Below are 17,647 nucleotides of genomic sequence, written 5' to 3'. Positions count from 1 at the left end.
TCTCGCCGCCGACCCCTCTTCCACGTCCTTCATTGATTAATCCGTTCATTCCGTCGTATCTGTTGAGCACTTACTGTGCACAGAGCACTGTACTGAGCACCCGGGAGAGTACAATACAACGATGAACAGTCAAACTGCCTGCCCACAGTGAGCTTACTACCTAGAGGGGGGGCGCGACGGGCATCAGCACAATAAATAAATAAATACTACTGATTGACGAATTGATCTATCGTACGGTACTCGCCCAAGAGCTCAGCGCGGTACTCCGCATACGGTGAGCGCTCAGTAAATCCCAGCTCCGCCACTTGTCAGCTGTGTGACTGTGGGCAAGTCACTTCACTTCTCTGGGCCTCAGTTCCCTCAGCTGGAAAATGGGGATGAAGACTGCGAGCCCCACGTGGGACAACCTGATTCCCCTGTGTCTACCCCAGCGCTCAGTGATCTGCTGCACATAGTAAGCGCTTAACAAATACCGACATTATTATCATTATTATTATTATTATTAATAAATACCACTGTTTGAGTGAATCGAAACCCCTGACCTGCTTTATCGTTTAAGTTGCCGAAAGACGGCAAAGTGTGTCCTTGCCATGATTTATGAAACGATACGTCTCTGCCTTGATTTACATTCTCCTGCCTCTATTCCAGGAGAAAATCTCCCTTGGCGGTTACTAGAAAAGGTCTGCTAAACTGCAGGGGAGAAAAAAGGAAGGATTACGGTATTTGTTAAGCACTCGCTGTGTGCCAAGCACTGTTCTAGGCGCTGGGGTAGATATAAGATAATTGGGTTGGACACAGTCCCTGTCCCACCCAGGGCTCACAGTCTTTATCTCCATTTCATAGGTGAGGAAACTGAGGCTCAGATCATTTAAGTGACTCGTCCAAGGTCACACAGCAGACAGGTGGCGGGATCAGAATCCACGACCTTCTGACTCCCAGGCCCGGGCTCTATCCACTAGGCCAGGTTGCTTCTCAAAAGCTCCGTTGAACTCTAGAGGGAATCGGAAAGCTGTGCTTCCTAGGGTTGTTTGACCAAGTTGTCCTAAAGGAAACAGTAAACTCTTGCCTGTCATTGCTGCTTACGGGAAGGGGGTGGGTCTGTTTCTTCTCGGATTGTACCCTCCCGAGTGTGTAGTGCAGTGCTCTGCGCACACTAAGTGCTCGATGAATACGACGGAATGAATGAACCGACAAGGCCTCCCCGCCCGGCCCCCTACGTCAGTCTCACGGAGATATCCCGTTCGGCAACCCGGCGGTTCCGCGGGCCGTCCGGCTCGGTGGCAAGAGCCCGGGCTTGGGGGTCGGAGATCGCGGGTTCTAATCCCGACTCCGCCACTTATCAGCTGCGTGACTCTGGGCGAGTCACGTCACTCCTCTGGGCCTCGGTTCCCTCATCTGGAAAATGGGGATTAAAACCGCGAGCCCCACGGGGGACAGCCCGATTACCTTCCACCTACCCCGCGCTTAGAACGGTGCTTGGCACAGAGGAAGCGCTTGACAAATACCCAATTATTATCCTCTCCCGGGGGCTATTGCTCTTGGCTGCTACGGACACTGGACGAGGGAGGGGAGATGGCCCAGTGCCAAGCCCGGGCACCGCTGTCAACCCCAACTACGGGGGGGGGGGGGGGGAGATGCTTTGCCCTTCCCTTCCCCCTCTAGGCTCCCTCAAGTCCGCAATCTGGTTGTGAGCAGGGACCGTGTCTGTTAACTGTCACATCGTACTCTCCAAAACACTCACTACGGAGCTCTGCCCCCAGTGAGCGCCCGATAAACGCACCCGACCGGCCGACCGGCCGACCCCCTCCATCCACCCCTCCGGCCCAAAGCTCAAGTCCCGCGTAAGCGGGTGGCCCGCTGGCCTCTCAGACGCTTTTAGGGTTTCTTTGCGGTATTCGTTAAGCACTTACTACGTGCCAGGCACCGCGCTAAGCACTGGAGTAGATACGAGCTGTCCCGCCCGGACACGGTCCCCGTCCCGCAAGGGACTCACGGTCTCGGACCCCCCCCCCCCCCGTTTTACGGATGAGGTAACCGAGGTACCGAGAAGTTAAGGGACTTGCCCCAGGTCCCACAGAGCAGACAGGCGGGGGAGCCGGGATTAGAATCCGGGTCCTTCCGACGCCCGGGCCCGTACTCTATCCACTGGGCCACGGCGCTTCTCGGCGTGCGCCGGAATGGCCGGCGGGGTCTTCTGGCAGCCCCCTCGGAGCCGGGGGCCGGAAGACGACTCCGCTCGTGCGACCCCCACGGAAGAGACCGCCTTCTCCTCCCCGGCCGTGTCCGTCCGTTGTCATCCCGTACTGTCCGGAGCCCTTAGCTGAGGAAGCGCTCGACGAATACGCCCGAATGAACGAAGGAACGAAGGAACGGACTCCGGGAGGCAACCTCCCGGTCCGCGGCGTCTTTCTCCCGAGTCGAGGGGCCGACGGGGCCCGCTCCGTCCCCTGTCCTCATCGGGCCGGCTGCGCCGCACCGGCGGCGGGGGACGCCTTTTCACAGCAAGAATCCCCGCCATTGGCCAGAGCCACGTGACTCGAGCTCTCCTCTGAAAAAGGAGCTCTGCATCTTTAATTCCGTTATGTCCCCCCCCCCCTCGCTCTGGGCTCCGGCCGCCGGCAGAGCAGACCCTGAAGCAGCCGGCTCATCCCGTCCATCTCAGGTCCGGTTAGCCAAGGTGGAGGGTGGGGAAGGGAATGGAGCTGTCCCAGCTCCTCAATGAGATCAGGGCAAACTATGCAAGGCTCCTCACCCGAAATCAGATAGAGACCGTGCTCTCAACGAGAATCCAGGTAATGATTTCATACAGACAGGCACCTTCCAGGATAAGGAGACAGTCCCCGTTTCCCCAATTCCCGTCTGGGCCTCCGCGAGGTACGGTATTTCCCTTTCGATGCAGCGCGTAAAGGGGAAGGGACGAAGAGAGTACCGCAGGGGGACTCGGTCCGGAGGGGAAGATGCCGCGCTCGGATCGTAGAATTAAACCGACGCCGGGGAACGCCCTCGGATGGTCTACGGACCGGTGACGTGCTCGGGAACGAAACGAGGCTCCGGGCAACTGCGCGGTGCCTCTTTCGGCCTCTCCATTATCCTCCGGAGAGGAGACGGAGAGACCTCTCGGTCGACGGCGTATTCGGGGGCCAGCCTAAAGATTATAATGTCAGGGGTTAGATGGAGGAGCTCTGCAGACTGTCTGAAGGGAAAACTATGCCAAATATGTCTCGGGGGGTACGGTTTGTTTTCAGAATGTTTGCCTTTCGATGAACCAATGAACATCGCACACAGATCAGCGGGACAATCTGGTGAGCTGTTGGGCTGAATTTTCTCCCGACCAAAAACTCCAAAATTCAGGTCAAATTCAGGCGGGGAGAAGCAGCGCGGCCTAACGGACGGAGCGCGGGCCTGGGGGTCAGGGGGACCTGGGTTCTGGGCCTGGCCGGGCCACTTGTCTGCTGGGTGACCTTGGGCGAGTCCCTTCGGTTTCCTGCGCCTCAGTTACCTCAGCTGTGAAATGGGGGTCGTGACCGGGAGCCCCACGGGGACCACGGACTCTGTCTGACCCGGTGAGCTCGTATCTTACCCCGGCGCTTAGTACGGTGCCCGGCACGTAGTGAGCACTTGACGGATACCATCACAAATAAGAGAATTTGTACTTGGCTTGTCCCGCGTATTGCAGGAAATCGAGAGCAGGAACGATTATTTCCATCCCATTCGGCGGAGTACGAAGGGGCAAGAAGGGAACAAGACTAAAGGGCTAAATCCTAATTTCCCGGGGCTTGTCGTTTTGGAGCTGACTAAAAGATTTAACAGCAAAATACAGCAGAACCAGGCGTACGCTTAGACACTCCGGAAAAAAACCGTGGCAAATATAGATCCGTCAGCCTTCCTGACAAAATCTCAGTCCAAACCTCTTCGAGGATCGGTGACGTCCCTAAGAACTGAAAACCGAAGGCAATGCCGAAGGATCACTAGATCGAACACCGCACTAAACGCCGGGGGAGGCCCAGGACGGCGGCGCTGACCGACACGACCCAGTCAGTCCATCGTATTTACTGAGCGCTCACTGTGTGCAGAGCACTGTACCCGGCACTTGGGAGAATATACCACAACAGTAAACAGACGTATTCCCCGCCCGCGAGGAGTTTACAGTCTACAGGGAGAGAGAGAGAGAGAGACGGTAAAATGAAGTACGGACTGGGGAAACGGTGGAAAATAAGGACGCTGCCGAAAAGGGAAATCTTGAGAGGAAATCACCGGACCGTACATTCGGGCCCTTATTGGCCCGCTGGGTTATTTATTAATCTCTGATAAGCATTTATCAAATCTGGGCCTCGGTTCCCTCATCTGTAAAATGGGGGCTAAGGCCGCGAGCCCCAGGTGGGACAACCTGACGACCCTGTATCTCCCCCAGGGCTTAGAGCAGTGCTTGGTACATAGTAAGCGCTTAACAAACACCATCGTTATTATTAAATACAAGTATTCATCATTACTATCTGCATGAAGGAAGCGACAGCAGCTTCATTATTTTAAAATCACCACGAGGCATGTAAAAGTAAGAATTGAAACGCTTTATTTACTTTCTACATCCAGTGTGGGAAACGTTGGGGCTGGACTGTACAACGCCACTGGAAAATTCTGCGATTAGACTTCTTAAAAGAAGACTTCGAATCAAAATGGCAGCCCCCAAGGGAGAAAGGGCCTATTTTAGACTCCTCCTCCGACAGACCCCGGGGAACTATATCGCTTCTCTCACTGGAATAATTTATAATAATAATAATAATTGCGGTATTTGCTAAGCGCTTAATATTGTGCCGGGCAGTCAGGTTGGACACAGTCCCCGTTCCGCGTGGGGCTCACCATCTTAATCCCCGTTTTACAGATGAGGGAACCGAGGCACGGAGAAGCGAAGGGACCCGGGCGGCAGATGAGTGCCAGAGTCGGGTTTAGAACCCAGATCCTCCCGACTCCCAGGCCCGCACCCTACCCACCAGCCCACGTGGCTTCTCTAAATCTCTTTAGGAGCCACTTGTCTTCTGGGTCGTTAGAAAGGAAAAGGGAAGCAGCGTGACCTAAGGGAAAGAGCGCGGGCCTGCGAGTCAGAGGACCTGAGTTCCAATCCCGGCTCCACCACTTGTGTGGGGGGCGACTTGGGGCAAGTCACTTTCATTCAGTTGTATTTATTAAGCACTCGCTGTGCGCAGGGCATTGTACCAGGCGCTTGGGAGAGGACAATACGATAATAAACCGCGACGTTCCCCGCCCGCGAGAAGCTCAGGGTCTAGAGGCGGGGAGACAGACATCAATACAAATAAATAAAATGGCAGGTGTATATATATATATATATATATATGTGTGTGTTGTGGGGGCCGGGAAGGGGGGGAAGAGAAAGGGAGCAGGTCAGGGCGGCGCGGAAGGGAGCGGGAGATGAGGAAAACTGGGGTTTGGCCTGGGAAGGCCTCTCGGAGGAGGTGGGCCTTCGGTAAGGCTTTGAAAGGGGAGGGGAGTCACTGTCGGATCTGAGGGGGGAGGGCGTTCCAGGCCAGAGGCAGGATGTGGGCCGGGAGTCGGCGGCGAGACGGGCGAGGTGGAGGCACGGTGAGAAGGTTAGCGCTAGAAGGGGAAAGTAGGAGGGCTGGGGAGTAGAGGAGAGAAGCGGAGTGAAGTAGGAGGGGGCGGGGTGACGGGCTGCTTTAAAGCTAAGGTGAGGGATTTTTGTTCGATACGGAGGTAGACGGGAGGGGGTTGGCACATCCTGAACGCTTCTGCAGATCCTCATCTAGAAAACGGGGATTAGGACCGCGAGCCCTACGTGGGACAGGTCCATCCTGATTATCCCGTATCTACCCCAGCGCCCGGTTCGGTGCTTGGCACGTAATAGGCACTTAACATCAACACAGCCGGCGGGGGGGGGGGGGGGACGACACCGCAAAGTACTGAAGTGAGAACGGCAGGAAGGCGCCAGGGCATTATCCGTTAGCATTTCGGTGGCACTGAATATTTCCGAAGTGCTTCTCGTTCCACCTCTGAGTTCGCCAACCACACACGTGGGTGTCACAATTCACCCGCCGTGGAGACAGAGACGAGAAGACGCAAAACCGGAAACGAGAGTGACCCACTTGCGAGCTCCCCGTTCTACGCTCTGACACAGGATGCGCCTACTTCAAAGGCTTTCTTTAATCAAAAACGTCTCGGCACGGACGTTCCCGTGGGTACGGCCGACTCGACCCAATTCTACGGCACCCCGCACAGTGGACGTGAGGTTCTTCGCCGGAGCCTCCCACTTGAACTCCCAAAGAAGGCTAAGAATTCAGTCCTCGGATTCCCCCGCTTAACCCCTAAAGAAATCAGGGGAGGTTAAAATGTGCTGCGCGCTACTCATTCGGTCTTTCGGCGACCGGACCTTTGGACCACGGAGAGCATTTGGGATTCTGGATCCTGGAAATCGGCGTTTTCGGTGAACGGCGGGGGGACATGAGATCGCCCCGCGTATCGATTCTGGCTTCCCCACGTTCTGATATCTCTTTGAGAGTCTCTAAATCCTGAGACTCCTTTATACTCGGGACCAGTTAGGAAATATGGGAGTATGCCAGGAGTGCCCCATTAACCGGTCAATCGGGAATAAGTATCTATTTTATGTGCTCCTCTGGGAAATTTCAGAAAAAGACACCGTACTGGGAAAGGATCCCAAAGTCCTTTCCAGAGGTGCGACGAAAACCTGGTTTCTGAGTGTGCCAGAAACATAAACCGAGGCCAGGCGTCAATCTGATCGATCAATCAACGAGGGGTACGTCGCTGGGTGCCTACTGTGTGCAGAGCACTGTGCTAAGCACTTGGAGGCTAGAAGGTTGGCAGGTATGATCGCTGCCTGCGGGGAGCTTACAGTAACACACATTACTTCCGCTATTTTCCCCGCAGCGGGTCTGAACGGGTCCGCACCCCCAAAGGAAACAGGTAAATGGACTGGGGAACGCAGACCGAAGTGGTTTTTTCACCCAAATAATCGCAGCTCTAAAGTAAGGACCAGACCGGAGGTCCCACGCAAAAATCACTAAGCTTTCCCCTCTCCCTAATGAGAATGAAAACGTGCACCTTTGCGTCCCGGAACCGAGTCACATTACGGGTGACGACTCAACGGTGGGGAGGGTAAAATCCAGAAAAGAACGCCGGTCGTGGATTGCAAGTTCTGGCAGTGTTACTCCCTGCTCAGTCATTCGTTCGGTCGTATTTATTGAGCGCTTACTGGGTGCGGAGCACTGTACTAAGCGCCCGGCAAGTCCCGAAGGAGACGATCCCTGCCCAACATCGGGCTCGCAGTCTAATAATGATAATGTCGGTGTTCCTTAAGCGCCTCCTCGGTGCCAAGCCCCGTTCTAAGCGCTGGGGGAGACACGGGGGGATCAGGTCGTCCCACGCGGGGCTCACGGTCTTAATCCCCATTTTACAGATGAGGGAACTGAGGCACCGAGGAGTGAAGCGACTCGCCCGAGGTCACACAGCTGACCGGTGGCCGAGCCGGGATTCGAACCCATGACCTCTGACTCCCAAGCCCGGGCTCTTTCCACCGAGCCACGCTGCCGTCTAGAAGGCGGGAGGCAGACAACAGAACAAAACAAGTAGACAGGCCTCAAGAGCATCAGTATAAATAAATAGAATTATAGATACATACACATCATTAATAAATAGAATGATATCTACATATACATATATATATATATATATATAGACACACACACAAGTGCTGCGGGGCAGGAAGGGGGGTAGAGCAGAGGGAGGGAGTAGCGGCGCTGGGCGGGGAGGAGGAGCAGAGTTCGATCCCAGCTCCGCTACTTGTCGGCTGTGTGACCTTGGGCGAGTCCCATGACTTCTCTGGGCCTCCGTCACCTCCTCTGTGAAACGGGGATTAAGACTGTGAGCCCCATGCGGGACGGGGCCTGCGTCCGCCCCGATTTGCCCGGATTCGCCCTAGTGCTTAGTACGGCGCCTGGCGCATAGTAATCCCTTAACAAATGCCACAATCGTCATCGTCATCGTTCTTATCATTATGAAATTTTGGCCCCTCGATACCACGCTTTGCTCTGTCTTTCTCGTAGCTAGAAGAAGACGTGAACCAAAAGATGGACAGAGATGTAGAGGCTTTGAAGGCAGCCAGAGCGGAGCTCAAGCAAGCCCGGCGCGAATGGCATCATCTGCAAGTGGAAATTGAGTCTCTCCACGCCGTGGTAAGAACCGTCCGGAAATGGATCCGAGAGTTGATTTCTCCAAGGAGGGTTCATTTATCGTGGCTCAGCGGAAGGAGCCCGGGCTGGGGAGTCGGAGTTCATGGGTTCGACTCCCGGCCCCGCCGCTCGGCAGCTGTGTGACTGTGGGCGGGTCGCTTCACTTCTCTGGGCCTCAGTTCCCTCCTCTGTCCAACGGGGATTAACTGCGAGCCTCACGTGGGACGACCTCGTTCCCCTGTATCTCCCCCAGCGCTTGGAACAGCGCTCCGCACGTAGTAAGCGCTCAACAAATACCAACATTATTGTTATCTTCCTGCTGTCACCAGGTGCTGAGAAAGGCACGGTTGGTTTTTTTTTTTGTTATAAATGCTAAGGCTTTCTAAAATTCTAAACCCCTCAAACTTAACGTGCCCAAAATCTGCCCACCCAAACCCCGCCCTCCCCCTGATCTTCCCATCACCGCACCACCATCCTCCCTGTCTCGCAAGCCCGAAACCTTGGCGTTATCCTCGAATCATCTCCCCCATTCAACCGACGTGTTGGATCTGTCACTAGATCCTGTCCCAACATCCCCAGAATCTCACCTAGAGAAATCAAGGTAGGCAAATAGGCTTCGGGGCTATTTATTCATCGCCGATGAGCATTTATCAGAGCCGTGCCTCGGCTACCTCGTCCGTAAAATGGGGATTTAAGACCGTGGATCCCACTTGGGACAACCCGATGACCCCGTATTCATCGACAGCTCCCACATCAATCCAGGCGCTTCTCCTGCCCCTCCCCGATTCCTGCGTCGGCCTCCCTGCTGACCTCCCGCCTCTCCCCTCTCTAGTCCTCGCTTCGCTCTCCCACCCGGATCATTTCTCCACCCCAAAGTTCTGCCCGCCCCCAAGAACCTCCGGGGCCTGCCCCCCCCACCCCCCCACCCCCCCCCCGCCGACCGTCGATTCTTCCAGGAAGAAGAGCAGCGCAGAAAGGAAAGAAGGGAGACGGCGTGGCCCAAGTCGCGGGTTCTAATGCCGCTCCTCCCACTCGTCTGCCGTGTGACTCTGGGCAGGCCACTTAACCACCCGGCGCCTCGGCTGCCTCATCTGGAAAACGGGGATGAAGACTGTGGGCCCCACGTGGGACCACCTGGTTACGGTGTGTCTCCCCCAGCGCTCAGAACGGTGCTCGGCACGTGGTGAGCGCTTTAACAGATACCGGTGCCATTTTTCAATCGCCCTGTCGCTTCCCACCCGACCTCGCCGCTCTCCTACTACAACCCAGACCACACACGTAACTCCTCTAATGCCAACCCGCTCACTCGCTATACCTCAATCTCGCCCATCTCACCACCGACCTATCGCCCACATCCTGCCTCTGGCCTGCGACGCCCTCCCTCTCCGTATCTGCCAGACAATCAACTCTCCCTACCTTCGAAGCTTGATTTGAAGGCCCGTCTCCTCCAAGAAGCCTTCCCCGGTCAAGCCCTCATTTCCTCCTCTCCCGCTCCCTTCGGCACCGCCCCGGCTCCCGGATTTGCTCCTTTCAGTCACCCCTCCCTCGGCCCCGCGGCATTTACGTACGTATCCGTAATTTATTGATTTGCATTAATGTCTGTCTCCCCCTCTGGTCTAGCTGTGGGCGGTAATACCAACAATAACGATGATGTTGGTGTCTGTTGATGATCACGGCGGCATCTGTTAAGCGCTTACTATGTGCGAAGCACCGTTCTAAGCGCTGGGGGGGATACGAGGCGATCGGGTCGTCCCGCGCGGGGCTGACGGTTTTAACCCCCCATTTTACAGATGAGGTCACTGAGGCCCAGAGAAGTGAAGCGACCTGCCCAAAGTCCCACAGCTGGCAAGCGGCGGAGCCGGGATCAGAACCCACGACCTGTGACTCCCAAGCGCGGGCTCCTTCCACTGAGCCACGCTGCTTCACGTTTCTTAAGCGCTTACTATGTGCGGAGCGCTGTCCTAAGCCCTGGGGTAGACACGGGATCGTCAGGTCGTCCCACGTGGGGCTCGCGGTTAATCCCCATTTTACAGATGAGGGAACCGAGGCCCAGAGAAGTGAAGAGACTTGCCCGCAGTCACACAGCTGACGGGCGGCGGAGCGGGGATTCGAACCCCTGACCTCTGACTTCCAAGCCCGGGCTCTTTCCACTGAGGCCGCTTCCCTAGCCGCGCTGAAAGCGGCTACCAATTCTGCTACGTCGGACTCTCCCGGAAGCTCGGTACGGTGCTCGGCACGCAATAGGTGCTCAGTAAATGCGACCGGTGGCCACGGAGACCGCTGACCCTCCCTGCTTCTGACCACCTCTGTGGCAGCGAGCACGTCGCGTCACCGAACATGGGAAAGCAGTGGGGCCCAGCGGGCAGAGCACAGGCCTGGAGGTCAGAAGGACCCGGCTTCTAATCCCGGCTCCACAACTTGCCTGCCGGGCGACCTCGGACAGGTCACTTCGTCTCTCCGTGCTTCGCCGAAAAGGGGATGAGGGACGTGAGCCCCACGTGGGACACGGTCCCGACTGATTGACTTGTATCTGCCCCGGCGCTGAGTTCAGCGCCTGGCACAGACCGAGCGCTTCACAAAGACCATTCAAAATACATCAATAAAACCTCTGCGCTGGTTTATCCACCTCCAAAATGGAAATAATATCGATGAGCTTTATTGAGGTCCAAAATAATAATTGGTGGACAAACGCTGATTTGGTCACTTCTACCGCTTGTCTACCGTGTGACCTCGAGTAAGTCACTTCACTTCTTGGAGCCTCCGTTACCTCCTCTGTAAAATAGGGATTAGGAGTGTGAGCTTCGGGTGGGACAGGGACTGTGTCCGGCCCGATTTTTTTTTGGGGGGGGGGGTATTTGTTAAGCACTTACTACGTGCAGAGCACCGTTCTAAGCGCTGGGGGAGATACAGGGTAATCAGGTCGTCCCACGTGAGGCTCACAGTTAATCCCCATTTTACAGATGAGGTCACTGAGGCCCAGAGAAGTGAAGCGACTCGCCCACGGTCACACAGCTGACAGGTGGCGGAGCCGGGAGTCGAACCCATGACCTCTGACTCCGAAGCCCGGGCTCCTTCCACTGAGCCACGCTACTTGATTTGCAGGTATTCGCTCCAGCGCTTAGTATAGTGGATTAACGGACACTTAACGAATACCACCATTATCATTATTACTGTGTTCCATCGAACCCTCAGGTTTCATGGTAAATTGACAGGAACAACTAAAAGACTTAGGCGATGACTTATTTTGTTTTTTTAATGGCATTCGTTAGGTGCTTACTATGTGTCAGACGCTCTACTAAAATAATAATGTTGGTATTTGTTAAGCGCTTACTCTGTGCAGAGCACTGTTCTAAGCGCTGAAGCTAGGGTATAGTCAAGATAAGCCGGTCGGACGCAGCTCCTGTCCTGCTCGGAGCCCAAAATTTTGATCCCCATTTTACAGTCGGGCAACTGACGCGCGGGCAAGTTAAGTGACTTCCCCAAGGTCACATAGCAGACAAGTGGCAGAGCCGGGATTAGAACCCAGGTCCTCTGACACCCAGGCTCCTGCTCTTTCCACGAGGCCATGCTGCTTCCCTTGTCCGATGGCTAAGATGACATTTTTCCTTTATGAATCCCGTTGGAAAAAATACATGCCTATCCTTGCACAGTGAGGTATTTCGCCTTAGGCAGAAGCCTTTCCTCTACCAATTTTTTTTATTCTCAATGGGCGGCTTAGAAAACGAAAGACAAAAACCTTTAACCTTTATTTTGCTTTAATGCAACCGAGTAGAAAGAACGTCGCGCAAACTCCCCAGAAACACTCGGGACCATTAACGCGGATCTGATTCCAACAGGAAAGGGGCCTGGAAAATTCTCTGCATGCCAGTGAACAGAACCACCAGCTGCAACTCCAGGATCTGGAAGCCGTGATTGAAGGCTTAGAGAAAGAACTCCAGGAAGTCAGGCACGGCATCGAGAAACAGCTTCAAGAACACGAAGTTCTACTGAACGCTAAGATGAGGTTGGAACAAGAGATTGCAACATACCGGCGGCTTTTGGAAAAGGAAGAGATCAGGTACTGGATTTGGCTTACGGGGCAGGGAACGCCTAACGAGTCCACGGCGCCGTTCTCTCCCAAGCGTCCCGTACCAGTGAGTACTTGGTAAATACCACTAATTGATCGACTGATTGAGCGCCTCATATAAAGGGAAGAAAAGGGCCCAAACAAAAATGAAATAAAAGCAGCACAGAAAGAGCCTGGGCCCGGGGAGGGTCAGAGGATGGTTTGGGTTCTAATCTCAGGTCCGCCACATGTCTGCTGCGTGACCTTGGGCAAGTCACTTCCGTTCTCTGTGCCTGGGGAGCAAGACTGTGAGCCCACGTGGAACAGGGACCGTCCCCATCCTGATTTCCTTGAACCCACCCCAGTGCCTGGCGCATACGAAGCACTTAACACATTCCTTCGTTGGTTCAGTCGTATTTACCGAGCGTTTACTGTGTGCAGAGCACTGTTCTAAGCGCTTGGAAAGTACAGTTCGGCAACAAATAGAGACAATCCCTACCCAACAACGGGCTCCAAGTCTAGAAGGCACACGCCACTATTATCATCTCCCTCGAGTCCCGCCATCTTTTCTGGGCCCAAGGGTACGCTTAGGAACCACCATCACAATGTCACTGGAGGGGAGTCGCGCGTTCGCGACGAAAGAGATCTCAAAAGGGAATCCTTCCCCCTTCATCAGCTCCACCGCTGAACACCGGATTTTAAAATGAAACCTCATTGTAACAGATTCCTTTGTTACAAAGTGCTGCGATTTATACAGAATGATTGAAGCCCACTGGGTAATGTACCTAAAGTAGATAAGTGAGGGTGGTTCTTGGATTTTTATTTTTTTAATGGTACTTGCTAAGCATTTACTCTTTTCCAGGCACTGTACTAAGCACCGGGGCAAATACAAGCTAATCAGGTCGGACGCAGTCCGGGTTCCACGTGGAGCTCACAGTCTAAATCCCTTACAGATGAGGAAGCTGAGGCACAGCGAAGTTAAGGGACTTGCCCAGCATCACGCAGCAGGCAAGTGACGGAGCCAGGATTAGAACCAGGTCCTTCTGACTCCCGGGCCCGTGCTCTGTCCAACTAGGCCACGCTGCTTCTCACTGACGCTGTTTGGGGTCGTAAAACTTCATCAGGGAATGTTTCCTGAAGGACATATTTCGGGAATATTCTCAAAATAAAGTGCGGTTTCCCGGATTTCCATGGGGAGGGAATCCCAGGCAGGGAGAAAGCCAAGGAACACGGGCGGGAGAGTCGAGAACAAGGTCCAGGTAGAAGGTGAGCTAAGACGGAGCGGCGGGTAGAGAACTAAAATATAAAGGTAAGGGAGCACCCTCCCTCCTCAAATCCGACAATGTCGGATGTCCCCCCCTTCAAAGCCTTATTGAAGGCACATCTCCTCCAAGAGGCCTTCCCAGATTAAGCCTCACTTTTCCTCATCTCCCTTTCCCTTCTGAGTTGCCCTGATTTGCTCCTTTTGCTCTTTTCCCCTCCCAGCCCAAATTATACATATATATATATATATATATCTGTCATTTTATTTGTTTGAATTGATGTCTGTCTCCCTGCCTCTAGACTGTAAGCTCTTTTGGGGCAGGGAATGTCACTGTTCAATGTTGCGTTGTACTTTCCCAAGCGTTTAGTACAGTGTTCTGCACGCGGTAAGAACTCAATAAATACGACTGAATGAATGAGAAGAGAGAGAGCGGTGGAGAGCCTTTAATCAAGTGTTCAGGAGTTTCTCCTTGATGTGGAGGGAAAGGGTTGGTCGCTGCGTGTAAATAATGGTGGTATTGGTTAAGCGCTTACTATGTGCCGAGCACCGTTCTAAGCGCTGGGGGGGATACGGGGTCATCAGGTCGTCCCACGTGAGGCTCGCAGTTAATCCCCATTTTACAGATGAGGGAACTGAGGCACAGAGAAGTGAAGTGACTCGCCCGCAGTCACACAGCTGACAAGTGGCGGAGCCGGGATTCGAACTCATGACCTCTGACTCCCAAGCCCGGGCTCTTTCCACTGAGCCGCGAACCAAACGACATCTGAGAAAAATCATCCTGACAGCAGTGTGTATTACTGACTGGATGGGAGGGGCCGGAGGCCGGGGGAGCAGTGAGGAGGCTGATAGAGGCGGTCGTGATTTTTGTTCATTTTTTTCCTAACGTCTTTATTTTCATTCTTTCCATTTCTCAGATACTATGGTTCTATCCAGGCCGGAAAAGAAGACGTAAAACCTTCCACAAGTAGAGTAGGCTTTATCTTACCCTCAGGTAAGTCCTCTGATGCGAGTGAACCGAAGTAAACTACAAATGATGATTTATGTGGCCCAACAGCCCTGAAAAGACCCTATAGTTATAGACATATAATTAGATGAGACACGGTACAGATAAAAAGCTTTCGTCCTTGGTCATTACAGTATTTCAAAGTAGCCGAGCCTCAGATGACGAGAAGCAGCACTGCATAGTGGATAGAGGCTGGGCCTGGGAGACAGACGGCCCTGGGTTCTAATCCCGGCTCTGTCCCGTGTCCGCTGTGTGACCTAGGGTAGGTCGCTTCATTTCTCTGGGCCTCAGTTACCTCATAGGTAAAACGGGGATTAAGAGTGGGAGCCTGGCGCGGGCCAGGGACTGGGTCCAACCTGATTAACTTGTACCTACTCCGGTGCCTAGGACAGTTCTCGGTACACTAATTGGCGCTTGACGAGGGCCATAATTATTATTATTACCGTGATTATTATTTCTCAAACAGATGTCACGCACAAGCCGGGGAACGAAAAGGTGGAAACGGTGACCACGCAGGCAGTTCTAAACGGAAGTATTGTGAAGGAGAGTGCCGAAGCACGCGGTACTATACAGTAAGAGAAATCATTTCACTTTAGAAATCCAAATGAGCCCCCTCTGACAAGTTGGGGGGGGGGGGGAACCCCACTGGTCCCGCACGCGAGTTCTCCAAGACAAGGAGAATAGTTCTCCCACTCTCCCTCTGCTCTCCCGCTAGAGGACTCAGGGACGACCGCATAAGCCTAGGTCACATATATCCAGAGGGGCAGGGGTCAGAGCGGTAACTCCATGATGACGAACTTCGCTACGGGCTTGGGAGAAGCCCTCCGCTTCCTCTAGGATAGCTTGGCGGAGTTTCCAGGAGTTGGTGGGGCTGCCAGGGTAGCAGCATCGCTCTTTGGCCTCTAGGAGAGGAGTGGGGGAAACGGTGCTAGCAGAAGTTGCAGGGGATGGATGCCTGCTTCCAGGCAGCAATTCTCAGCTCAAACCAAAAGCTGAAAAAGAGATTTAACCGCCCTCCCCGACTGTATGCTTCTTATTACCCTAAATAATGTAAACGAGTTTTCAAATCAAAATCAATTTCTCTTTCCCTTCTGTCATCCTCTCACCTAAATAAAAGTCATGCCGCCATTCAAGCTGACGAGCGTCCAGGGATCCGTATTCCCGCCAGAATTTTCCAATTTATCGGCTGGCGTGAACTCAGGTTTAATGCGGCTTCATCTTCCCTCACTCTTTTTCCCGAAGGTTCGAAATTCTAAAATCTGAGTCTCTCTATACATAGTCCCTCCATCTCATCGTTGTACTTTTCCTAAATCTTTCCTTATTCCCGGTACCCCCGTTGAAGATCTCCTTGACCCCACAAGGTCTGATTTCTGTCTTTCAGGACCGAAAAGGTGGATGAAGTTATCAAAGAATGGGAAGGTTCCTTCTTTAAAGATAACCCTCACTTGAGGAAAAAATCCGTTTCTCTGCGATTCGATCTACATTTAGCAGCCACAGACGAAGGGTGTTTGCAGACTAAACAGGATAACCTACCAGATATTGAAGTTAGGCTCATTATGCGACGATCTTGTAGCATCCCTTCTATCAAACCTGCCTCGTCAGCTAATTAACCCAAAAGATTTGGTTTGATGGCTTTGGAAATAAGGATGGAATCAGGTGGGTGACATGATCTCCTTCCACCCCAAACTATTACTAGGAAATGTCGTCAAATCTTGTCGTTATTTAAAGATGAGTAAAGTGGAATTGATTCTCTTTGGAAGACGGGTTGTAAGGGATTAAAAGTTTCCTCCAATTTAATGCCTACCCATTTTTTATTTTTATTTTTTTTGGTCTTGGCTTTTTCCCGTCTACTCTCCAAATATTGGTTTCCTAAAACCTCGCCATGTAAACTTTACGCAGACTCGGTTTGACCTTTACCTGCGACCACCTGGAAACGTTTGCGATCCTGGTTTAAACTGTCAAACAAAACATTTGAACAGTTTATTTTTGCAGTCCATGCCTCAAAACTAGAGTCATAATATATTTATCAATTACGACACCTCTTAAAAGTGGAAGATCATCTTAGTACACGCCTAAAATCGTTTTCATATTGTCAAAAAGGAATACGAATGACTGTGTAAAGGCGATTCCCTATCACTGTAGCCGGAATTTTTCCCTTTGGAGATGGCTTTTTGTACAGTGGGGAAATCAACCCAGCCAGGGGTATTTTTTTCCATGAGCAGAACTACTTATAATCATAACAATTATTATATGTATTAAGTATCTTGCCCTATCTATCCCAGTGCAAGCACCCAACATGACAGAAATTATGGAAACAAGGACAGAATAACCACAGTGGTATTTGCTAAGCGCTTTGTAGGTGCCACGAACAAGGCTTAAGACTGGGGTAGGTATAAATTAATCAAATTGGACACATTCCTCGTCCCAAACAGGGCTCACCATCTAAGAAGGAGAAGAGGTGCATCGTATTTACTCACATAATTGCCCCACCATTCGCTGTAATTTTTGCAATGCAAAAGCAGGGAGGGAGCTGTTACGTGGGGAATTAGCAAGCGATAAGAGGGGCAGTAGCAAAAAGGGAGGAAAGAAGGGGGTAAGGGAGAGAAAGGCAAAAGGGCTCTCGAAACTCTTTTTCTCCTATTGCACTCTCCCACGTGTTGAATACAACAGACGCTCTATGAATTATGATAACCCATCCCCCGGTCTTCTTTCTCCGGAATCTGCCCGGCCGGTGTGCCCGTCTCTGCAGGGCTAACACATTCTGTCCCTTCTCTTTCTACCCCGGACTCCAGCTCATGAGCCTCTATCGGTGGCCTTCAGACCTTCTTTCTCTTCTTACTATGGCACAGATCTTTGTTTCCAAGAAATTCCAGTGGCACACGCCTGCAAAAGCCAGCATTTTGATCCTACTCCTCTTCCAATCCTGGTTGCTATGCACGCATTTCAAAGAAGCCATGTGACCTACTAGAAGGCCTAGTGGACAGAGCACGGGTCTGGGAGTCAAAACGACCTGGCCTCTAATCCCGGCTCCGCTACTCGTCTGCTACGGGATCTTGGGCAAGTCGCTTAACTTCTCTGTTCCTCAGTTACCACATCTGTAAATGGGGGTTAAGAGAGCG

General features: G+C 52.9%; 1 protein-coding gene across 3 annotated transcripts; it reads left to right on the top strand.

Annotated features, from left to right (window-relative positions):
• Positions 1–2,612: 2,612 nt before the first annotated feature.
• Positions 2,613–16,331, top strand: KRT222 (keratin 222). Of its 3 annotated transcripts, none has more exons than XM_029074595.2 (6): positions 2,613–2,792; positions 8,091–8,219; positions 12,053–12,273; positions 14,440–14,516; positions 14,995–15,100; positions 15,910–16,331. In XM_029074595.2, exons 1-6 carry the CDS (start codon positions 2,697–2,699, stop codon positions 16,136–16,138), a joined length of 858 nt encoding a protein of 285 aa, XP_028930428.1. In that variant the 5' UTR covers positions 2,613–2,696; the 3' UTR covers positions 16,139–16,331. The 3 variants fall into 3 exon arrangements, with proteins under 3 accessions (XP_028930428.1, XP_039769579.1, XP_028930431.1); XM_039913645.1 differs by having other exon boundaries at positions 2,712–2,792; positions 8,095–8,219; XM_029074598.1 differs by lacking the exon at positions 2,613–2,792 and adding an exon at positions 2,798–2,874.
• Positions 16,332–17,647: the final 1,316 nt, after the last annotated feature.

This window comes from Ornithorhynchus anatinus, chromosome 11 (genome assembly GCF_004115215.2).
Source record: "Ornithorhynchus anatinus isolate Pmale09 chromosome 11, mOrnAna1.pri.v4, whole genome shotgun sequence".
NCBI lineage: Eukaryota > Metazoa > Chordata > Mammalia > Monotremata > Ornithorhynchidae > Ornithorhynchus > Ornithorhynchus anatinus.
This window is presented reverse-complemented; position numbering and strand designations above follow the sequence as displayed.